The sequence below is a fragment of the Lampetra planeri genome, chromosome 52 (assembly GCF_965212315.1).
Source record: "Lampetra planeri chromosome 52, kcLamPlan1.2.h2, whole genome shotgun sequence".
NCBI lineage: Eukaryota > Metazoa > Chordata > Hyperoartia > Petromyzontiformes > Petromyzontidae > Lampetra > Lampetra planeri.
The window spans coordinates 4,618,260-4,643,263 of NC_136158.1; the positions used below are offsets into that span (position 1 = coordinate 4,618,260).

Here is a 25,004-nt window from a genome sequence, read left to right on the forward strand (position 1 = left end):
TCGGCTTGGGTCTAATTGTCCACGGTCAACTGACGTTGGCTGTAATTGGCCACGGTCCCTTACGTTATGGCAAGCTTCGGGGCCACTTCCTGGAGTCGTGGAGTTCTTCCATTACTACGGTACATTCATGTTTACGATGTGACGATCGATCTACGAGCCATACTACGCCAAGAAACAAGATTTCATGAAAGCGTGTTTAAAAAAAGTTTTTTTCAATACATATTTTTTTATTTCTGCTGCCCGACTTTGCCCGTCGAGTCTCAGCTCCTGGGGCCTGGAATTGTCATTCTACCATGCAATTAGAGAACACTGGGGTTTTTTTTTTACTTAAAACTTTCGTGACTGCAGGAATTCACATTCTTTTGTTATTTTGGTAAAGTCACGTAGATAGAAAAGTAAAACATTTTAAAAGAAAAATAATGTTTTAAATAAAAGCAAAAAACCCACGATGTTTGGATCGCAACACAAGCGGTCTTCATCAGGCGGAGAGAAAAGATGATGACCGCTTGTGTTGCGGTCGAAATGTCGTGGGTTTTTTGTTTTTATTTTTAATTTTATTTTTATTTTATTTTCTATCTACATGACTTTACCGAAATAACCAAAGAATATTTGTTTTTCTTCCCTGCGTTTAACGGCCGTTCGTGTCAGACCTGTTGGCTCGCAATCGGAAACCTCGCACATTCAAATTAATTTCCACGTTTTAATTTTATTAAATGTTTTGGGAGGGTAGGGATTTTTGCCACAGTTTTACCCCGATGTGTGCTATCAGTGTAGTGTCATGATCCTTTCGGATCTCTTATAGTGCAGCGTAACCCTCCGTGTTAGAGCACGGCCCGCACAAGTTGATATCACAGAGCTATCACTGAGAACCTCTTCAAGTGACCTCTGGTCCACATTGTAGAAGGCGGCACTTTCCCCGCCCACTCTGCATATGAGATTCATGTTCGCCGCATGACAGTCAAATTGATGTTTAGTTCTCAGAGCTGGAATTTAGCCAATTTAAGTACGTGACCAAATTTCACGTGTTGGGTTTTTTTGCGTTGTGCAATCATCGGCAACTGGGCTGAGACCTTCAACTCTTGAGGACCCGGTTTAAAGACAGACTCGAACCCAGGATAGCAGCAGTGCCAGTTTAGTGCTCTGACCTGTTGACCTCTGAGACACCCGGCCATCTAAATTTACATTTTTACTGGTAGGAACCACCTGGTTCCACCAGCCTACAGGGGATTATTGTGCCCGTCCGTCGTGCATCCAAAAATGAGAGGAGTGGGGCTGGGTGAAGAGGGAGGGTGGGGAGAGGCTGGGCGGGGAGGGTGGGGAGGGGCTGGGTGGGGAGGGGCTGGTGGGGAGGGTGGGGCTGGGTGGGGGTGGGAGGGGTGGGGCTGGGTGGGGAGGGGCTGTTTACCCCGTGGTGCCCTTATAAAACTCAACGTTTAACCTACTCACGCCGGCTTGTGCCCTCCCTCACAGTCGGGCATATTTGCGGAATACACCACGCCGCCGTTGACCCTGGCCATTGACCGAGCAACCCAACGTTTCTACCTGCTCCCCCCGCAGGAATGTGTTTTCAGTCCAGCGTCTTGAGTTGCGATTGCATTTTGATGCCACATACACCGCCCGTTGTTGTTTGAAACCCAATCAGGGCCCGACTCAGGCGATCATTCCTCCTGGGTCGACAAAACGAGTTACCCCTTTGCGAGAAGTCGTCAGCTTTCGTCTTAAGGAGAGGTCACCTTCCACCACGGCAATGTCGAATTTCCACCATTCGCTCAGGGTCACGGTCGTAGATGACCTCTGGCGTCATTGCTCGTTTTGGGCAGGAGGAGGCTTTGGTTTGTCTTGGCAATTTAAAACCGTTTGGTTTGTTCTGGTTAAACTTAACCTTGCCCGCTCTCGACTTGTCAAAAGCTGTACATTTTCAGCCAGGCTTTCCCAGCGTGTCCCCAAAGCATTTGCAATATTGCGGGATTTTGGTCCGGTTTAAAATTGTTCTGGCCTCACGCGTTTCTCAACCACACAAGTAAATACACGCGTACGCTTGGGAAGTCCAACAACGAGTGGTTACCACTTCTCATGACACCGACTTTCTCATGTTGCACACGCACTATTATGATTACGACCGGCAAGGAAACCCAGGTCGTTGGGAATTGTAGCGCGGTGTGCGAAACAATGCACAACCGCTCTACGACAACGGCAGTAATGGGGATGTCAACCGGCTTGTGCCATGCTCAGTTGCACCCTGAGGCCATCGCGTGAAACAAGGTTCGCTGGTAAAGCCCAGCTTTTAATTTGTTAACTAATTGAGATGACTGGCAGAGGCGCCGCCGGCAATCACTCCCCACGGTAGCAACTGTTCTACACACGCAAAGATGCCCCAAGCCTCAAGACTGTTGGGACAAGCGCTGTTAGCGAGCACCTATGAAGGCCGGCACATCGCAAACGAGGGAGGGGTGGGCGGAGGGCGGGAACCACGCCCGACCGCCTTTGTCTCCCCAGTGGGCGATCTTCACACACCGCGCTGGGGTTACTCATTTGAGGCTGAGTCGATCTAGGGGAGGCCCAGGACCACCTATCAAAGTGCAACTGAAAGCTGCCACCACCATTGTGTATTTCACGTGGTCGGCTTCTGGTCGCGAGTCACGGCAGATTAATTGACCCTGCTCCCCGCACCCCCCCTCTCTTCATCCCGCAGAGCTCAATTCTCAAATCCTCGTTAAACCAACAACAAAATAATCACGGCCAAAAAATAAATAACATCACGGCGCGCCGAGAAAGAGAGAGAAAGAGCGAGAGAGCGCGATGGGGGAGGATCGTTATGAAGAACCCGTTCTGTGAGCTTCGCGGGCCACGCTTTACGCAAACGAACCGGGTCCCTCTCGCAACACAGGCGGGCGTACGGCAAATATAACCGTGGGGCCCCCGCTCACCACGGAACAATGCACAGATTCGTGGAGACCAGGCCGCTTTAACTCTTGCGCTGGGCAGCGTTTACGCTCGCCCAAAGTGACCGGACTCGAGACGCATTGCCGTTGTTATACAGGGTGCTTCAAAATGATGTTAACACTTCTGAGATTTGCAACAATACCACGAGAATTTTGCTGCCTCCTGGCTCTGGAGATCACCTGGAGAAGATTCCAGGCACGCGTCGACAATGACGGCGAACAACTGGAGGCTTTGTGACTTTTTGAAGCTATTAACATACATTTTCTTGGTTCTTTCGGTAAAGTCACGTAGAAGGGAAATAATACATAAAATAAAACATAATAAAATATGATTTTTAAATTATAAAAATAAACATAATAAAATATTATTTAAATTTTATTATTTTATTATTTCCCTTCTACGTGACTTTACCGAAAGAACCAAGAAGATGAATCCCTGCAGTCACGAAAGCTTTAAATCGAAATTTAGCATACATTTGTTATCATGTTACAGCGTATTACCCGTTCCATTAAAAACGATAGTCCCATATTAGTGTCAAAATTTTTTGTAGTACCCTGGACTTGGAGCTTGCTTGTCTCTCTGTGTCTCTCGCTCCCCGTGGTCGCGTGGATTTTCTTTCGCCAGTGCCTCTGGGTTTTTCCCGCTCCACATTTAGAACCACGCGTTTCGATCATTTTGAATATTGTTTTACACGGCATCACAGTTGACCTGCTCCTCCTTTTATGTCTGAGATGCAGTCAACAGCGGTGTCGTGGTCAGCACCACACTGAACTTGCAATCCAGAGGTCGGTGGCGTTATTTTCTTAAAACCCCCTCCGGTTATGTCCACCCAGCGGTTATAAATCGATGCGCCGCAGTTCGTCGATGTCTAGCACGATGTGGGGTAAACCGTGGGTTCTCTCACCTCTTCTAAGACACGGTTGGAGGGTCGCTCTAGAACAGTGGTTCTTAACCTTTACTGCAGCCTCGCACCCCCTTTGGTTCTCCATCGTAAAAAAAAACTAAAAATGCATAATGTTAACAAACACATCGGTATGATGAAACAACATGCTTGTATTGACGTGGCCGTGCTCAATTCGTGTTTCGATGATTTACCTTCGACAAAAGATCTGGCCATGGCTCGCATCGCCAGAAAGGGCATCTCGCACCCCCTGGTTAAGAACCACTGCTCTAGAGGGCTACCTCTGATGGAGGCCCTTCTGCCGACAGTGTTGTGAGCCAGCGATTGCAGGGCCGCGCCTTGAGATTGTTTTCACGTCTGTTGCCATGCACGCAACTGCCACGTGTTACACGTGTTAGACATTTCCCATCCACGTTATTTCTTGCAGCCCATCGCAAGTGTACAGACGTAACTAGTCATGGGGACACAGCAGATGTGGTGTTGGTTGTGTTGTTGTTGTTCTGTCTTCACCTTGTCCCCTGGGTCTCAATTGTTACTCCACCGCACCTTCGATTGGGCACGGTTGGTTACGTATGGTGCGAAAGAAGTTCATCATATGACGCCAGTCTACAGTTGCTGTTGTTGTTGAGTAGGTGATTCCCCCCTCCCCACCACTTCCACTTTGCACATTGTTTGATGGTCCTTTAGAGTTTATTACTTCCCTTCTACGTGACTTTACCGAAAGAACCAAGAAGATGGTCCTTTAGAGTGCCCGAAAGATCAAGTTAAACCGGTGAACTCTGGACCCAGATGTGTACCTGTTTACTACGCAGTTGTTTCGCGAAGCCATTCGCAAATCGTTGGGGCATGTGTTGTTAGCGAGCACCTATAAAGGCCAGCGCAAAGGGGGTTGGTTTGACCAGCACCGTGTCCAGCCACCTTTGTCTCCCCAACGCCAATGTACATGCGCTACACCATTTGAGGCTGAGTCGACCTATCGGTAGGCCAATCACCAGTTCAAATATTCACCGCTGACTGATGCGAGCTTTGGACGAGAATTGAACCCGGGATTTTTCCAGGTTCATAAAACACGGTGCGCTAACCGCTATGCCACCGCTCCCCATACCATTCACATCCCCTCGACCTCCGACACAAAGACAAAGATCATCCCCTCCACCCCACGCATAGCCGTAACGCACACAATGCGTATCGCAGTCCGTGGCGCTGTTAAAACGTGAGCGGGTGAATGAACAACACGTGGCTTTCTATGCTTCATTATCTCGCCCATTAATTTACTGCGAGCATTGTGTTTTTGCAGCAAATTAGGGCAAATCATGAAATTAGTCTGTTTTTCTTTAGGAGTGGGGGGGGGCAATATTTGTCCAATTAACGAAGTGTCACGCCGGTTGCTCGTTGTCATCACCGCACAGGCGACGGATTACAGGGACGCTTCGCTCAACGCACCGCAGTTACAGACGAGGCGTAACAGCCAGGCGAGGTCATTTTAATTAGAGGCATCGTTCACAATACAGACGACAACATTTCATTAATTCCAGCTTAAACACGCGTTACTCTGTTGAATACACATTAGGCCCCGTGGTTAAAATGGAAACATTTTTTCTTAGTATTATTATTTTTTATTAAATAAAAGCTTGTTTGCGCTTGGGATTTTTTTTCTTTCGGCGGAAGGATACGGCGTGGCGGGGGAGTGGGGGTCATTCTGATCGCTCCGATGACCTCATCGCTCGCGGCGCAAATCGAACACGCACGTGCGCGGTCAGGTGGATTCCACCAAGCCGCGCGTCCGATTGGCCGCGGTTGGCTACGTACGGTGCGAAAGAAGTTCAGCGTGCCCTACGTCGCATCGCTTTGCTTTTGCGGTCCACAGGACGAGCCTGCCTTGCCATACCCACCGGGTGAATGCGCCACAACGACTCACCTTGAGCGATCCATGCGAGTGGCGTGAGGCTGGATTAAGTGTGGGCCCTGCCGCCACTTACAAAGACGCCTGGCTTGGCTTTGCTGGCCAAGTGAGCGGGGACTTTACGGAGCGTGCTGCGTTTGTTTTGACTGTGAAGAACGCTCAAGAGGTTAAACGTGTTCCAGTCGGGACAAATTCATCAGTATCGACGATGCAAGAACTGGGGGGGGGGGAGGGGGGTCCATATGTTACTGCGTATTGACAGCTGCAGAAGGTTGCGCTATAGATCGTGGGGCGGACGAGTGGCGTTATTAAATCTGTGCGATACCGGTGAGATGAATTACCAAAAGAAAAAAAACAGCTGCATCTCATCATCACCACTATTAAACACGGAGGACGGTTGGCCGAATGGCCACGTTATTAATTTCTCGAGGTATTTTTTGCAATACAGCGATGGCATAGTTGGCATTTGCAACGCATCTTTGCGTTGCGTCTGCGTGTTCCGCGTGCGGGGAGCGGTGGCGCAGCGGTTCGGCGCACCTCGCTACGAAACCCGGCCACCCGAGTTCGATTCCCGCTCACGGCCAACGCCAGTGACGATTAACCTGGACCGGTCCTGGGCCTCCCATAGGTCGACTCAGCCTCGAATGAGTACCTGGTTGCGGTGTGTAAACATCGCCACTGGGGTGACAAAGGCGGCCGGGCGTGGTGCTGGCCCACCCACCACCTCTCGTGTGCCGTGTCGGCCTTCATCGGTGCTACTCGCAAACAGAAACCTGCCCCAAAAGTCCGTTCAGGCTACACGGGAGGGAGATCTTTGTGTTTGTGCGACGATTTGCTTATTCAGCTGCTGGCGAAGGAGACAGCGATGATTTGACGCCTACAGTCTGCGCTCCTCGTTAACGGGGGGCCGTCTTCGTCGCTACGGTAACGATGTTCCGATCGCGACCTGAACGTCCTCATTGATATTCTTAGGTTTTTTCGGTAAAGTCACGTAGGTAAAAAAATTCAAATTAATAAAAGTAAAATAAAAAATAAAACAAATAAAATAAAAAATCACGACGTTTCGGAGGCAACACAATCCTCCGTCTTCAGGTAGAACCGTCACAGCACGATAGCTTCAAATCTAGAATTAAGTCCTCATTGAAACCCAAATGCCCTTCATTAAATCGAGGAGCCAACGGACACGCCGCGAGCGTTTGGACACTGGATGCAAACCACTGCTGTAGCAGTTACCACTCAGTGACGGTGACGTCACCGCGGTGCCTGTGCCAGGCCACGTGCACGTTGAGGCCACGCGAAGTGTCGGAATTCTCGCTGACAGGAGGTCACGGAAGAGACCCAGGTGCCACCGGTTGACTGACAGATGACTGGCAGATGCACCAGGTGTGACCCCCCCCCCTACTGTGCAAACTTGCTCAATTTTAGCCCGCCCGGTGCTTCACCCGTTGTTGTGAGCGTCGCTCTTCCGCCCTCCGTTGTTGTTGGAGGGCGACCGCCTCCAACTGCCCAGCAGCGTCCTTCACGAGCCTCTTTCATAGACACCGCTGGTAGCATTCTTTGGCAAGTCCACTCAACTCCACATCCTCTCGTACTTCATCAGTCCATCTCTTGTCCAGCCCGTGTCGTGCCCGTTTCGCCCCCTCTATCCGGCCAAACAGAAGCTGATGGATGCGTACACACACATACATACACACATACATACACACATACATACATACACACATAAACACATACATACATACACACATACATACACACGGACACAAAGACAAAGACTCCCTCACATAGCCTTTAACAGACCATTGGGGCAAGTGCTGTTAGCGAGCACCTATGAAGTCCGGCACGCCACATAGGGAGAGTGGGAAGACCAGCACCACACCCGGCCGCCTTTGTCTCCCCAGTGCTGATGTTTTGGACCCATTCATACATTCGCCACTGTTGTTGGTCGTGGGCAGGAATGGAACTTGGGTCGGCGGGTTCGTAGCGCAGTGCGCTAAACCCTGCACCACCGCTCTCCACACACAAATACAAATATCTCCCGTGTAGTCTTAATAGACTGTTGAGGCAAGTGCTGTTAACACACATGTACATACACACATGTACAGGTGCACGAATACAGAAACAAAGACAAAATTATCTTTGGTTAAAATAAAAAACAATTGGTTGGTGCTCATATTCACAAGTCGGAAGTGTGAATTCCACATTTCCATGGTAGGGACCAGTTCGTATAAATCATGCCTTTCCACAAAAGCAGCATCCTTGTTATCCATCCTATGATGATCTATTTGAACTCATAAACTTCTGAGCCTGAGTCAACCCGATGCCCGCTGTTCACCCACGAACGCCTCATCGAGCCTCGGGACCCGTTTTCAAGAGCATCCCCTGCGTTGGGATGTTAACTCAGTTGTATTGAGTGAGCGACTGAGCGAGTGTCTGTAATGTTTGGGTTACCCAGAGAAAAGCCACGGTGGATACTTGCCTAGAAGCACTTCAAAGTTCATTGTTCATTTATTAGGTATAGCCCTGTGAGCCATTCGGCTCTTGAATCGGGTGCAACCGCAACAAACAAAAAAACATGAACAAGAAAACATCTTAAAGTGACTATGTGCAAACAGAAAATCCAAGAAAAGACAGCAAAATATTGCAGAAAAAGCCACCGTACACCAACGCTGTGTGCAAATATCCCAGTGGGATGCAAGTCAAACAACAACAACAACCACAAGACAACTTAGATTAAGGCCATCAGTCTAACTCTGTACTACAACAAACAAACATGGTAAACTTGTTGTTGTTGTTGTTGTTGTTGTTGAGGCAATCATAAGTTGCCCTGCCAAGCGTAATTTGCCCATAGTGCAGTGCGTGACCAGGAATTGAACCCGGGTATTGCTGGGAGCTGAGTGCATTTCTCAGCTAAGTACCATTGCACGGCTTTTTTGCACGCACGCACGCACGCACGCACACAACGCAGGCACAGAATCACAAGGGGTACAGACATGTGTCAAATAAATACAATGTGCAAACATCCACCGCCGCTATGATTGTGTGTGCAAAGGCTTGGGAGTAAGTGGAGAACGCAAGCAGGATTTGGGAGAGAAGGCACGCACTCCGTGTGTGAGTGTATCGTGACAAGAGAAACACACATTGCTCTTATCACAATTACTGAAGGCAAGTACCCATAATCCCATGATCAGCGGTTGCTCAGATTACCGTTACTGAGCATTTGCCGGTCAATTACTTCAGGAAAACAATTGAACAGTGAAATGGGTGAAATGATATCAGCAGCTTGTGTGAAAATGAACGTGGAAAGCCAAAACAAATTAGCCTCCAGTCAAGGCTATGTTATTCATTTATTCCAGTCACGTGGGTTGTTTGACCATACTTCACCAGCCTGGTCATTGTCGGTGGGTTGTACCTACAGACTGGTCCAGATATCACCCGCCAATGATGTCAGCCGTGGCTAGGAATCAAACTCAGGTCGTCGTGTTCATAGCGCAAATGTGCCAATCACTGCGTCACCAGTGGTGTGCTAGTTTTAAGCTGAGTCGACCTAGGGGAGGCCCAAGACCGGCTCAAATAATTGCCATTGGTGTTGGCCCTGAGCGAGAATAGAACTCGTGTCGCCGAGTTCGTGGCGTGGTGTGCGCTAACCACTACACCACCGCTCCCCACAGCCCACCAGCACACGAGCCCATTTCACCACTCCATCTCCACAGGTGTGGGCCCTCCTCTCGCTTGGCTGCCACTGATCATTCTCGCCCATCGTACATCTAGCCGTGACGCGTCCGGCCAAAGCCCACCTGCATTTCTTAACAGTCAATCTGATGTCTCTGCAATGCGCAATTTCTCTCATCCATGCAAGGCCGTAGCGATAGAGTCAACATTTGGGGGGACCAAATTTTCCAGGGGGTCTGGGGGTCCCTTCCCACCAGAAAAAAAATCGAAATTTGAAAACGAATTTCCTGCCATTTCTTGCCTAAAATATTAAAAAAATCACTGTCACATGGGATGGAAAATTTCGATTTGAAGCTTTCGTGACTGCAGGGATTCATCTTCTTGGTTCTTTCGGTAAAGTCACGTAGAATGGAAATAATAAAATAATAAAAATAAAACATAATAAAATAATTCTCACGACGTTTCGGCCACAACGCAAGCAGCCGTCCTCAGGTGAAGAATAGGTCTGTCGAGAAGACAGACCTTTATCGAAAGAACCAAGAACATGGGATGGACTTATTATTTACTTTTTTACAATAATGTATAATATTTTATTGTATTCCATTGCTCAGTTTTTTTCTTTTTTACCTTATCTTGTTTCATTGTATGTAATGGCAGAGATTAGGGATTTAAAATGTACAACCATAACCACAATCATATAAACATACATTTATTTTATAGCAATATATTGGGGGGGGGGGACATTTTGAGAATATTTGAATATTGGGGGGGGGGGGGGGCTTGCATCCATCCACGTGTTCCTATTTCTATATATCGGTGGAATTCAAAAGCGTCCATCTCCCCACGCGCCTTTTGCGCAACTTTTCTCCTATTGCGAGGTCTCTCGTTCACGGCCCTGCAGGATACGTCACAGCAGGTAGCTGGCACTGACTCAGCACCTGGCCTGCAATCGGGCAAAATAGTCTGTCAGAACGGGGGGTGGAGGGAGGATAAATAGTGTTGCTGTGTGTGATTTCAAGTAAAATATTAAAGTTTTTTTTATTTAGATTTGAAGTTTTCGTGACTGCAGGAATCCATACTCTTTGTTTCTTTCGGTAAAGTCACATAGGTATAAAATTAAATAAATTCAATCACGACGTTTCGGGCGCAACACAAGTGCAGTCATCAGGTGGAAACAACCACAGCAATACACAATTGCTAAAGTGGACAAAAACTAAATTTGGACCGCGATGCCGGCACACACAATGGAATGACGTCAGGAGATCGTTTACGTTTTACATTAACCACGGTGCCCTGCGAGGATTAGAACCGTGAATCTCCGGGCGGTTCCGTGATTTGAATCCGGCAAGGTGTTACCGTTCCCGCTGGGGCTCTTGTCACCTGCCCATGCACTGGGCCATGTCACCTGCCCGTGTGCTCACTCACTGTATAAAGCAAAGTACTGTGAGCATTGACGCTGGCAAGGGGGCTGCGAGTTTGGGGAGGTGGGGGTCCTTGAAACCCGTGTAAGTTTGCTCACAGGATTACAGGCAGGGCAGCTAGAAATCTGCGGAAGCCTTAAACACAAAGTGACCGGAAGCCAGTCCCCTGACGTGTGATCACTGCTCAGTGAGCAGCGCACATTTCTGTGATGAATCAAGTGCCTGGAAGATGAGCTTGCCCCACTGACCGTTGTTAATTAGGAGTATAAACTTTATTCCGATGACCACCGAGGAGACAGAGCGATGAAATCAGTTCACGCATGTATGTTGGACTTCTTTCGCACCGTACGTAGCTAACCGTGCTAATCGGCGGTGCGGATGAATGTTGGGACCAGGTAATAGGCACACTGAGCCGCGTAGCTCTTTTATCAGAAGAGACCCGGCTACAAATGATAGCTCAACGAAGTGGCTTATCATCATCTGGTAGAAATCTATAGCAGCCAAACACTCTAAACGCGTGTTTTTTAACTGTGGAGGGAAAAACCGGAGGACCCGGAGAAAAATCCAAGCGACTACGGGGAGAACACGCAAACTCCAAATACACAGCAGTCGTCAGGGTCGGGATCGAACTCACGATCTCCTTCATACCAGGCGAGGGAGTTAACATCTCCTAGCCACCGTGACGCCCCCATAAGTTAATGTGCATGTCCTAGCAGGATCGTGAGAAATCGTTACATATTCCACGCGTATGGATGCTTGTTTATCTTTCTGAAAATAACAGCAACAACAACAACCAATGTTGATTGCCCCTACACTTTATGCATGATATGATTGCATTGGTTCATTGATATAAATTTGATTCTATAGGTGTATTATACGGCTGGAATCATGCACGTGACAATAGGTTATATGCGTGGTGTGCTAAAACGTTACGTCGAGGCTAGAGAAGTGAGGAGTGGCAAACCAACGGAATGGATGGAACATGTTCCAATCGAGGAGATGGGTCGATTAGATCCACTGGTGGATTATTACATCGTAGGATCGTGAGAGGTGAACGACGACTTGGGGAGGACCTTCATGCAGCAGTGGATTGACCATGGCTGGTGATGGTATATGTCATGAAATAATAATGTATTTGAAAGGTTACCTGTTATTAATCCTAAATCACAATATAATAATACACAATTTCAACGGGAAATAATAACCAAATATGGTAAAACAACATTTAATTAAACAAAATATCAACAACACGAACATTTTCGCAGACAAATCGGTCCCTGAACATATCATCAAAAGTGTTTTTTACTTGTTTACAGTAATAAAACTAGTCTACCAGGCGTTGCCGCGTCGTCCCAATGTCACGAACGCAGTCGGTACAGCAGCAGCAGCAAGTCCAGAAGCAAAACGCACCGCCATTAAAACAACAACAACAACAACTTCTCAAAACGTGTTCGTTAAATAAATCCTGACAGAGAACTTCTGCGGATTTCAAATGCCCCACTCCCCCCACCCACCCACCCACACCCCCGCGCGCCTCTTGAGAAAGGTGGGCATTAGCATCGCGCAGAAGGTAAAGAGTGAACAAATACATCATCACACACTACGACCTGCCTCCCGGGGAGGGAAGGCGACCGACCCCAGCTGCGTGGTTAAAATCGCGCGCTCCCTGCCCCCCCGTCTCGCTCCACCTGGAGGAGGGGGATGACAGAAACTTCCTGGCCGGATCGTTCCTCCTGGACCCGCGCGTTACCTGACGGTTACAAACCATCAGCGGAGCAACGGGAGGAGGAGGAGGACAACGAGGAGGATGCGGGAAGAGTTCCCGCAAGGTTCAAGGGTTGTTCGCTTTGCTCGCCCGGCAGCATCGCGCCGCCGTCAATGCCTCCGATTCGCTCGCGCCCCGGGGACTTGAAAAGGTTTGGAGATCTCGGCTCGGCTCGCGCGTTCGCTGGGAGGTTTTTTTTGTTTTCTTTTAAGCCCCCCCACCCACCCCTCCCGCTGCTGTCATAAACGCGGCGCAGGTAGGAGGTGCGTGGTGTTGGGCTTTCAGTGCAAGAGTGCTGTTGGCGAGAGGCACTGAATGTACTGGTCGTGGAGGCGGTGGGTAACGTTGGGCATTTCGTGCGTCGGAATTGTCTGAACGGCTGCGCTGGCGGGGAGTTCATCATCGGCGCGCGCTTCGCCCCTTGTCGATGAGCGCGCGTTTAAGGGAGAATTCCCTCCGTTGGAAGCTCGTCTCGTTGTCCACCCGCACAGGCATCGCTTTTGTCAATCCCCTGCTGGATTAAGGCCTCCCCCGTACCACGTGGGGTTCTTGGGGGGTCCTGTGACCGTGCCTCACCGCGCGATGGTTGGGTGCGGGTCGGTGAAGTTGTGGTGCCCAGGACCGGTATCGGATGTCGATGCTCGATCCTTTTCCTTACTCGGGGCTGGAAATGGAAACCGGTCGCTGATTTCTTCGTAGAGACGAGCGTCAACCACCGTGCCACCGCTGAATACGCGTGGTCCAGGGGGTGCCGTGGCGTAGTGGTTAGCGCTCCTCAAGTTTCAGCTGGGGTGTCAAACTCAGCCGATCATTCCACCAGGGCGTCAATAAAATGACTACCACTTTGTGACGAAGAAGGAGGAGCAGCGGTAGTCGTTTGGACAAACTGGCCCGTACCAGAAGAACGTGGAATTTCCACCACTGACACGGGACCACCAGTGTAGATAGATGAATACTGCCCCATTGCTATTCTGAGCAGTGATACGCTTTGACTTGACGTGGGAAACACATCCGATTTGGTGCGGCATCTCGCAAAAAATAAATCTGGCATCAATTAGAACAAATATATATATATTTTTTAAATAGCCATGATGATAATTGCGTTTTAAAAATAACAAAAATCACATCTGGTTTTGTTCGTGAATACTTTTAAAATTAACCTAAAACAAATCGTAACAGAAGACGGGACATGCTGCACGAAACCGGCAGTCGTGGTCACGCACGCGGCCACCTGCAATCCAGCGCTGTGTGGTCAGCAGCAGCGAGGGCTGATGGATCACTGCACAGATGTTGCCGTGAATCTCCCTTGCCGTGGGCGTCGATGTCGCTATACCTTGGTTTGCTGGAAGAAGGTATTATACAACACGTGGACTAATCGCCATCTGGTTACACCTGTACGGGGATAGGGTGGTGTGTTGCTCCTTACATTATCAGGTCGCAGTCATTACACCAAAAAAGTGCTTGCCACAATTGAGCCACAATGCCTCGCTGATCTCGTCAAGGAGCGTAAACTATCATCACGCAAACTCCGATCATCCTCGCAGCAGCAGCAGCAGCAGTTAGCGGCGTTTGGCTGATGCCATCGAATGAAAACGACGGTCACCGGCATCGCGCGCTTTCAGATGCGTTTCTGCGGCCGTCTGGAACGCTCTTCCTTCCGATATTAGGAAGCCACTGGAGCTACGCACTTTCAAATCGCCTTGATTGACAAAACTCATTTATTCAGAACTCATTTGAAGCTTCCGCGGCTGCAGGAACCCAAACTCTTTGGTTCTTTCGGTAAAGTCAAGTAGGTCGAAAAATTAAACAAAATAAAAAAGTAATATTTCACGACGTTTCGATCGCAACACTGAAGACGACCGCTTGTGTTGCGTAGGTGGAAAAATAAAACAAAATAAAAAAGTAATATTTCACGACGTTTCGATCGCAACACTGAGGACGAGCGCTTGTGTTGCAATCGAAACGTCGTGATATATTATTTTTTATTTTGCTTTATTTTTCTACCTACGTGACTTTACCGAAAGAACCAAAGGAGTATGAATTCCTGCAGTCACGAAAGATTCAAATCAATAAAATATTTTTAAAAAATGGTCTACGTGCTGTATAATACCTTCTTCCAGCAAACCAAGGTCTAGCGACCTCGACGCCCACTGCAAGGGAGATTCACGGCAACATCTGTGCAGTGATCCATCAGCCCTCGCTGCTGCTGACCACACAGCGCTGGATTGCAGGCGGCCGCGTGCGTGACCACGACTGATTCGTGCAGCATGTCACGTCTTCTGTTACGATTTGTTTTAGGTTAATTTTAAAAGTATTCACGAACAAAACCGGATGTGGTTGTTTTTCATTTTTAAAACGCACTTATCATCGCGGCTAAAATAAAACAGTTTTATTTTATTTCTACCTACGTGGCTTTACCGAAAGAACCCAAGAGTATTTCGAACTGCTTTTCGTGTTTAGTTTGATAGTCCTTCCCCCCGCACCTCCGATTAGCACAGTTGGCTACGTGCGTACGTACGGCGCGAAAGAAGTTCAACACACATGCGTGCATGCAGGGCGTGGGTTTTCTCCAGGTACTCCGATTTTCTCCCTCGTGTATGACCTCATCATGAATTGGCTGAAAGCATCTGGAAAAAAAACATCCCGATGTAGCAAGACCCTCCTGAAAAAAAATATTACCTCTGTTGTTCTCCTAAATACACAAGTACATTTGTTTTTCGATTTAAAGCTTTCGTGACTGCAGGGATTCATCTTCTTGGTTCTTTCGGTAAAATCACGTAGAAGGGAAATAATAAAATAATAAAAATGAAACATAATAAAATAATTCTCACGACGTTTCGGCCCCAACGCAAGCAGCCGTCCTCAGGTGAAGAACAGGTCTGTCGGAAAGACAGCGTCGGAATGAACGCCAGACGCTGTCTTTCCGACAGACCTGTTCTTCACCTGAGGACGGCTGCTTGCGTTGTGGCCGAAACGTCATGTTTTATTTTTATTATTTTATTATTTCCGCTACGTGACTTTACCGAAAGAACCAAGAAGAAGTACATTTGTATTATTATAATAATAATAAGATTATTTTTGGAGTAAAAAAAGAACAGCACTTGGTTCCGTGTGCCAGGGTTCGATGCACATAGCATCATTAGCATACCTTTCAAAAGCACAGTGGCACCAGTAATGAAAGGGCTGCTATTATGGATCTCTTCACGCGGCAATCTATTACTGGCTATGCAATTACCAACTTCATAGTTTATTTTTTAATGATACCCAGTGCAGGTGCTCTGTTACTGTTCAGTGTGTGGATAATCATTTTCATTTACTCATTCAATGCCGCGCCTTTTAAATGCTTTTATCTTTCAGGCGTAATTGTTCATGGTAATTTGCATGAATGGAATGTGCATTTGTGAGTGTGTGTCTTGGGTCTGTGGAGCGGTGGTGCAGCGGTTAGCGCACTGTGCTAGGAGCCCGGTTGCCCCAGTTTGATTGCGGAACATTTGTGTATGGATGTTGAACTTACTTTGCACCGTACGTAGCCAACCGTGCTAAGTGGAGGTGCGGGGGAAGGACAATAAATTAAACACAAAAATCACTTCTAAAGAAATTAGTTTTCAATTTAGATTTTAAAGTGCATAGCTCCAGTGGCTTCCTAATGTCGGAAGGAAGAGCGTTTCAGACAGCCGCAGAAGTAAATCTGAGTGCGGGTCATGGCTAATATCAGTGGCGAGCAATATTATAACCTGTCCTCGGCCTCACCGAGGTCAAATCATCCTTAAATGAGTACCTGGTGACATGTGTTTCAACATAAACATCGGGGAATTCTGACCACACCACCCCCTCATGCGCCATGGTGGCATTTCCATAGATGCTTGCAAACAGAACTTGCCCCAACAAACCTGCGCACGCTATACGGCAGATCTTCGTGTGTCTATCGGGGGAGTGGAGGTGCAGTGATTAGCACACTGCGCTACGATCCTGGCAACTTGCGTTGAATCCCCACCCGGGTCTATCGGTGGCAAAAGGTATCTGAACCTCCCCTACATCAACTCAGCCTTAAACAAGTACATTCTACGTGGAGTGTGAACATCAGCACTGGTGAGACGAAAGTGGCCAGGCATTGCGCTGACCACGCTGCTCTTGAATGCCCTGCCAGCCTTAATAGTTTCTCACAAACAGGACACTTTCCTGCGTAGTGTGGTCAAGCAATTAATTGATCTTCGCAATGGGGGGAGCGACAGTCCACTGAGCGGTCAGCGCATTGCGTCGTTATCCCAGCGGCGATTCCAGTGACATCTTCATCGCCACTTGTGGACCAACCATGCAGGCACACTCTTTAAAACCAACGACCCTCGCCACCGAGGCTGCTCAAGTGTGGTCCAGCAATTCATTGATCTTCGCAACGAATGCTTTCCCCGCGTTTTGTCGTTGCTTATTTATTTGTACCGCCTTCGCCGCGTCCGCGAAGCGCCTTTGAGGCAGTTCGTCGCGCGAAGAGCGCTACACGGAGCAAGGGGTCAATCGATCAATTAATGGGGGGGGAGGGCTAAATAATAATAATAATAATCCCCATAGCCGATTGTCCATCGGGCGGCCTCCTTGCTCGCACTCGATGTCACAAAGAGGTGGAACATCCCATTGTATCAACGTTGTGATGAACTGTCGAATGTTATATTTGAAGCTTTCGTGACTGCAAGGATTCATACTCTTAGGTTTTTTTCGGTAAAGTCACGTAGGTAAAAAATAAATAATAATAAATAAAATAATATAAATAATAATAGAAATAAAATTATAAATCACGACGTGATTTACTTGATACAGTAAATTTAGCTGTGACGGTCCCACCTGATGACGGAGACTTATGTTGCCTCCGAAACGTCGTGATTTATTATTTTATTACTATTAATATTTATATTATTTTTATTATTTCTTTTTACCTACATGACTTTACCGAAAAAACCTAAGAGTATGTCGAATGCTATAACAAGAATGCTCCATAACAGACTTTTATTGTGGTTAGATCGCGTGAATATATAAATGCGTCGTTAAACCCGCCACCACCCGGCACAGCCAATTAGTAAGGTTTGTCACGTGAACAAAACGTGTCAATTCTCAATTCGTTACTGGTACAGCACACCGGTGTGTTGGAGAGTAACCCACAACATTTTCAATTCGAGCACGACGTTTCGTTGGTAATTGCAACTAGCATCATCAGGCAACAGCCAGGGTTGTGGAGAAATCCTCCTGTTTCGGTCTTAAATACAGAGGGATACATGTGATGTCGTCACTTGTAAGCCAATCACGTGCGGAGGCCGGGGGTGGGGGGCGGGGGGTAATGTACGAGTTGATTTAGTTGTGTGTGGCATTTACCTTTGAATCTTTGCATCCTTTGAAGAACCTTACTAATTGGTTGTGTCGGGTGGTGGCGGGTTTAATGAAACATTTATATTTAGGCGATCTAACCCCCCCCCCCCCCAAAAAAAAAACATCTTTAATTTGGATGATGTTGTTCGCGAAAGCCTCCTGTGTGTTAAACTAACAAGAATGCTGTTCGCCTCTGCGCACAATCCCCACACTTTTATTTCAGAGTGACTGTGTCACGAGATAAACGTCACTTGGCAGCGTCATCTCCCGGAGCGCTCTCGCACTGAAACCCTGAAGGCAAACAGAAAACAAGTTTTAGCACACACACACAAACATAAATACACACGCGCACACACATGCGAAAGAAGTTCAACATACACGCACATATATAAACATTCTCGCTTACACGCAAATGCACAAAAACACGCAGAACACACGCACGCACAATCGCAAATGCATACGTGCACATCCGCATAAAATGCACACGTAGATACACACACACACACAAAGTACAAACACACATATCAATACACACACATACCACTCCACAAATATACACATACATACCAACACACACATATATCCCTACACACATAACTCACGTACACAGAGACACACACACACACACGCACCAACACACACACACACACTGCACACACACGACTCAGGGACGGAGCCCGAACCATGGTGACCGTGTCCGGGGAGCTGTTCCTCAACATCACGGGCGGCAGAGGTGGAGGCGGTGGTGCGATGCGGGCCGTGGCTGAGAACATCTCACGCGAGCTGCTGAGGATGAACGAGAGCCACGCGACTCACGCCCTGGTGAACAGCACGGCATCGGCGGCGGACGACGACCGCACGGTGCCCGAGCTGGTGCTCATCATCGTGTTCACCACCATCGTCAGTCTGCTCACCATCATCGGCAACATCCTGGTGATGCTTTCCTTCAAGGTGAACAGCCAACTCAAGACGGTCAACAACTACTTCCTGCTGAGCCTCGCCTGCGCCGACCTCATCATCGGCGTCTTCTCCATGAACCTCTACACGACCTACATTGTCATGGGCCGCTGGGTGCTGGGCCAGGTGGCCTGCGACCTGTGGCTCGCGCTCGACTACGTGTCGAGCAACGCGTCCGTCATGAACCTGCTGGTCATCAGCTTCGACCGCTACTTCTCCATCACGCGGCCGCTCACCTACAGGGCCAAACGCACCACCAAGCGCGCGGCCATCATGATCGGCCTCGCCTGGGCCGTGTCCTTCATCCTGTGGGCGCCCGCCATCCTCTTCTGGCAGTACTTCGTCGAGGAGGTTCCGGACTCGGAGGGCAAGTGCCAGATCCAGTTCCTGTCCGAGCCCATCATCACCTTCGGTACGGCCATCGCGGCCTTCTACCTGCCCGTCACCATCATGTGCATCCTCTACTGGAGGATCTACAAGGAGACGGAGAAGCGCTCCAAGGAGCTCGCCGGGCTGCAGGGCTCCGACACCGACTCCGAGTCGACGGGGCAGCTCGTGTTGCACGAGAGCCGCTCGCGCAAGTCCAGCTTCAACGAGGTCTACGTCAAGGACAACGGGGGCGGTGGAGCGGGAGGAGGAGGAGCGGCGGGCGGTGGCGGCGGCGGCGGCGGAGGCGGCAGGGACGCAGGGGGGCTGCGGTCCCCTCGCTACTGCTTCCCGGGGCTGCGCGTGTGCCACCCGCACAAGCGCGCCGAGCGCGAGCTCAGCAACAGCGAGAGCTGGCGCAGCCACGGCGGCAGCGGTGGGCCCTCGCCCAGCCACTCGGCGCTCTCCGAGGAGGAGGGCTGCCCGCCCGAGCGGCCCAAGTCCATCTACACGGTGGTGATGAAGACGTCGGGCTCGGGGCTGCTCGCCGTGCAGTCCTCGTCCACCTCCTCCGTGGCGATCACCGTCTCCGCCGTCGCGGTCGCGTCGGCCGGGGCGTCGGCGCAGGAGGACGGCGCCGCCGCCGCCAAGGAGGCGGCCGTGCCGACGGAGACGCGGCTGCGGGCCGACGGCCACTCGGCCGCGACGTCGCCCGTCGAGGCCTCCGCCCACCCGGAGCGGGACAAGCGGCACAAGTTCCACCAGCGCTGCTGCAAGTTCCCCGAGCAGTCCGGCGCCAACGCCGCCGCCGCCGCCTCGTCGTCCTCCTCCTCTCGCGGCGGCAACGGCAGCAGCAACAGCGGCGCCGGCGGCGGCGGGGCCGGCGGCGGCAGCAAATCTCCGCGGCCGCAGTTCCTGCACGGCCAGGCGGTGTCGTGGAAGCACGACAAGAAGACGCGCAAGCTGCTGGCCAAGGCCAAGCGGCACGCGAAGCCCAAGAGCGTGACGCTTATCAAGGAGAAGAAGGCGGCGCAGACGCTGAGCGCCATCCTGCTGGCGTTCATCGTCACGTGGACGCCCTACAACATCATGGTGCTCGTGTCGACGTTCTGCGACGACTGCATCCCCGTCGACCTGTGGCACCTGGGCTACTGGCTGTGCTACGTCAACAGCACGGTGAACCCCATGTGCTACGCGCTGTGCAACCAGAACTTCAGGCGGACCTTCAAGTGGCTGCTGTTGTGCCAGTGGGGCCGCAGGAAGAAGAGGCAGCTGCAGGACCAGAAGAAGGTCATCTTCTGCAAGAAGATCACCAGGGACGCGAGCACATGAGCGGCGGCGCAGGTACGGGACGGTAGGGTGGGACGGAGTCGTAGGAGGAAGGCATGGCGAGTCGATCAACGAAGGCTCGGGCCCTTTGCCGTTCGTTTGTGCCGCTAGGGGAAGGCGGAAGGCCAGCGAGCCTATGCCGGAGACGGAATCGGAGGCGGCGCTGAGGATGTACTGTGGTCGTGGTGCCGTGCTTGCGATGGCGAGAGAAGATCGGCGGCTGCGGCTCGGTATTCGGACATGTGGAGGAATTAAGAAGTGAAAAAAAGACGAAAGTATAAAACACGTGTCGTTTCTCTGTATAATTCCAGTGTACATAACTTTGCTGTAAATACGTCAAAAAAACATATCTATATATGTGCTAAGAAGGTATTTTTTATATTTTGTACTATATTAAGATGTAGCTCTGCTTGTAATGCAGTAATCGATAAGGTGTGGTTTTTAAACACTCGACACGCGTGTGAATTTAGCCACGGCGCTTCAAGTACGGTCAACGGTTGCCTGCGTCCGTAACACGGATCCAGAATGGAATGCACTCCTTGCAGGTCGGTGTATTTGCGAGTAAATTTTCGTGACGTCTTTGCTGCTTTGAATATTACCCGTGAACAAAACGAGCGCGAAGTCACCGCCAGTCATCGATTCTCTCCGTTGGTTGAAGGAGCTGTGGGGGGATGGGGGGGGTGGGGGTAAAGGGGCCCTAGTGGCTACGAAGACGACGATCAGAACCGCGCTGAGACGTGAGATATTCGTGGTTTTGCCGAAACAATTCGAGGGGGATGCTGTTTGGTTATATTTGTACCGTTTTCTGTGTCGTCACCGCAAAGCGCCCGCAGGTCTCCTCTTTCCTTTTTGTTGTTGTTTGGCCGTTGTTTTGCAACCAAAAACTACGTTTTTGTTAATTGCAGTGAAAGATCTGAAATGTAACTTTGGATGGGAAACGCCGCAAGTGTTGCACGTTTGGAATTTCAGACGATAACGGGGGGGGGGGGGGGAGTCGTTTTTTTTGTTCAAGCGTTGAATTAAAGGTAGTTCCGTTTTACAATTGCAGGCAATGGCAGCGGTGAAATAACAAATTCTGCCAGAGTTTTTATTTTATATTTTTCACCCTGTTAAACTGGCGTCGCTGAACGCGAGACGGGAATTCAGTTTTTGAACCCCTTGCTACCTACTGCCAGTACGAACGCATCTCCCAGCATTTATTTATTCAGCCAACGCCATTCCACGCCACTTCGCCGCGGTCAAAACACGACCCAGGTACATTGACAAAACACGCCGGCATGTGGCTACAGTGGCGATGTCGGGCCGGGATCGTGACGATTTCGGCCGGCCACAGCCGCAGCCGTGGGCTTTGGTTTCCCCGGAGTCGGCTTACGTGACTGGGTACATGCTGGGGGGGACGTAGCTGCATTATGCCCCTCCCTCCCCTCTTTTTCTCCGCGTGATGCGTCGGTGTTGTTGTTTTATCGCTCACGCCACGTTCATTTCGGCGTTCGAATTTAACGCTGCGTGGAGACGCGACGGTTAAACGACTCCCCAATTAACGGTTTCGTCTTGGGCGCCTCTCCCAATTTGTTTTGTTTGCCCGGCAATTGTCCTCACCAGCTTCAAACAGCGAACGCTCGACACTTTCTGCCGAGTTAATGGCGCGAGGCTGTGTTTAAAAATAATCCATTAGCCCTATACCCTCCCTGCCTCGTCGAAACACGAGTCCTATTTTGAGACATTTTCAAATGACCGTATTCTCCTGATTGCAAGAGTCACTAACCCCCCACCCACCCACCCGCCAGACCCCTATCGTATAAATAAAAAAGTTGGGGACGCGTCTTAGAATCTGCAATGTGGCCTTTATTATCGCCACTTCCACCATAATTACCGTATTCTCTGGATCATAAGATGCACGTTTTTTTTCTTTGCCCCAGGCGTCCACTATTTTTTTTACTTTATATTTGACGACATTACGTCTCGCCCCCAGACGTTCCGTTGGTGATCTTTTTTTGCATAACTGTGTCGGTTTTCTTAAATGACCCCGAAGTTTTGGGGGGGGACGGGGGGGGGTGCTCGCTTACTTTCCTGAGCGTTCTACAATCTGGACAACGCGGTATTTTCCGCGCTCGTACAACAAAAATTGAGCCTCACGCTCTTCCTCGGTCACATCACGTGAATTGTTTACGTCAAAGGCATCCTTAATCTCAACCATCATTAGTTGTTGGGGTTTTGTGCTTGCTTGTTTAACTCTCACAGCTGAGCTCCTGACTGCTCTCTTAATCACGGCTGTATTTAATTTGAAAACAACAACAACAACAAAAGACGACTTGAAAGTGGGTTCTCTGGCCTTAGTGTTACAGGTGCCTGAAAAGGGGGGAGCGAGCGCACGCGCTGTGGAGACACTCAGTGGAACGGAAGCGAACGTTGGAACTCCGCGCCTCGTGGTGGTCGTAACAAGAAGGGGAGACAAGTCGTGGGGTGTGATGGCATCGCTCACGGCACCGTTTGGCAGAAGGGCCTCCACTGGATGGAGTTCTGAACAAAGAGCCCACCCCCACTAGGGAGGTATTTGGCCTTCTCTCCCACGCCGGCACAGACGTCTTCGAAGCGTTGAGAGCTGTCACGTGTTACGCCACCTATTTGTTGAGGAGGGCCGCTTACCGAGACGGGCATTGGAGCGGTACTCACAAGTCGGTAATCGAGTGGAAGTCCTAAAGCCAGACGGTGATGGTGGTCGCGATGATGATGATGATGAAGAGACTGAGTGTGGGTCTGGTGTTAACTGTGCAACAGTTGTGATTGCGAGGAGAAGTGTGCTGGCATCAAACGGCATTGACCATATTGACCTCTTGACCTTTGATTATTTTGAATTTGTAAAAGTATCTTCACAGGTGTGGAAATGTAAAAAAAAATTGGTTGCTGTCCAATTGGTATTAAACTGCCAAGAAGTTGGTCAATGCTTTCTTGAAAGAAACTTACACACGCGCACAGAAAGGATTAACTTGACAGCCCATATTTTATATCTTACAATCACGTAAAAAAAAGCTAAGTTGGAGTTATTTAAATACAATGTCATTAATGTCTGTGAGTTAAATTCAAAGGTTTTTTTAATCACAATTTGAACTGCAAGCTGTCAAAGTCAACAGAGTTTTCCTCAGACTTGTTTGACAGTTTAAATCCTATGCGTGTCATGCAAACCTCAAAGTGAACTGTGGCAAGTGATGTTTTATGCTTTTTTCCGGTAAATAAATGAATATTTTAATTAACATATTTGGCATACGCGATACGGTGCTTCCAATTGAAACTAAGTCGCGTGTTTTTCCTTTTCATTCATCCAACCGAAGAATATTCATTCACGATGAACGTCCGAAAAACGTGGCATCACGTGCTCAAGTCGTCGCGTCGAATGCGAACGTTTTTATTTCAGCGCGGGGAGAGATTTCCTCCATAAATGGATTGATGGAGGACTCCTCCGCCGATCTGCGAATGCAGTTGCGGAAGAAATCCATCAGGCGTGCGTCGCCCGTGGCTGCTCCAAATACAACCACGCGTATACCCCCCAAATACCGCACGCGTATCGGCTACCGTGCCAAGATTCCCGTGGAATGGCTCGCAACGTACAAAAAAAATACAATTGGTATCCCTGTTCGTTTACAAAAAGAAATGGGAGAGATTTCATTTCAAAATGAGATTTTTGTTGAAGCTTAAAATTCACGCCTCGTATACATCCACTGATAAATTAACGGTGTCGTGAAATTAATTGCCAAAGTGTTGCCTTATGTATCTATATACCAGCGGCCCCAGACTTTGATATCGAGACAAATCATAAAAGAGAAATGGTGACTTTCATCACTGATTAGATGTTAGATATATCGTCCAGAGGCCGTTTGAGAAGATACATTTATTACGTGGATCAACGAACGATCCTACAGTATATGTTTCCACGTACGTATACTGTACAGTATGTATGCACACGTGTGCACAGGAAATTAAATTGCTCTCCTGAAAATCTGGCTTTGTGTGCCCCTGTCTATGATAATAATAATAAAACAAACACATCTTGGCGGTGAAAACCCAGGGGTGTTAATGCTATGATTGGATTCCACGGCTCCAAGCTGGAATTAAACCGGGGTCCTAGAGGGTAGCGAGTTGATGGTTACAGGCCACTCACCGATGAATGAATGAATACATTCATAAATACACACCCACCGTATGCCATTCGATTTTTCACTCGCAGCGGACTTTTTTTTTTCATGGCCTGACGCAGCTCTTGACGGCGAAAACCTGCGTCCATAACCCAAGGATGGGGGGAACCTTATGCTTGATGAGAGCCAAAGAGCATGTCCGGGTTCTTTTGGTGAACCACACGTGGCCGGGTCTAGGACAGAGGTCGCAAACGGGTTTTGA

General features: G+C 49.2%; 1 protein-coding gene across 1 annotated transcript; it reads left to right on the forward strand.

The window, feature by feature from the left end:
- Positions 1-12,434: 12,434 nt before the first annotated feature.
- LOC144734666 (muscarinic acetylcholine receptor M1-like) lies at positions 12,435-21,270 on the forward strand. The gene is made up of 2 exons (XM_078616957.1): positions 12,435-12,756; positions 18,184-21,270. Exon 2 carries the CDS (start codon positions 18,645-18,647, stop codon positions 20,613-20,615), a length of 1,971 nt encoding a protein of 656 aa, XP_078473083.1. The 5' UTR covers positions 12,435-12,756; positions 18,184-18,644; the 3' UTR covers positions 20,616-21,270.
- Positions 21,271-25,004: the final 3,734 nt, after the last annotated feature.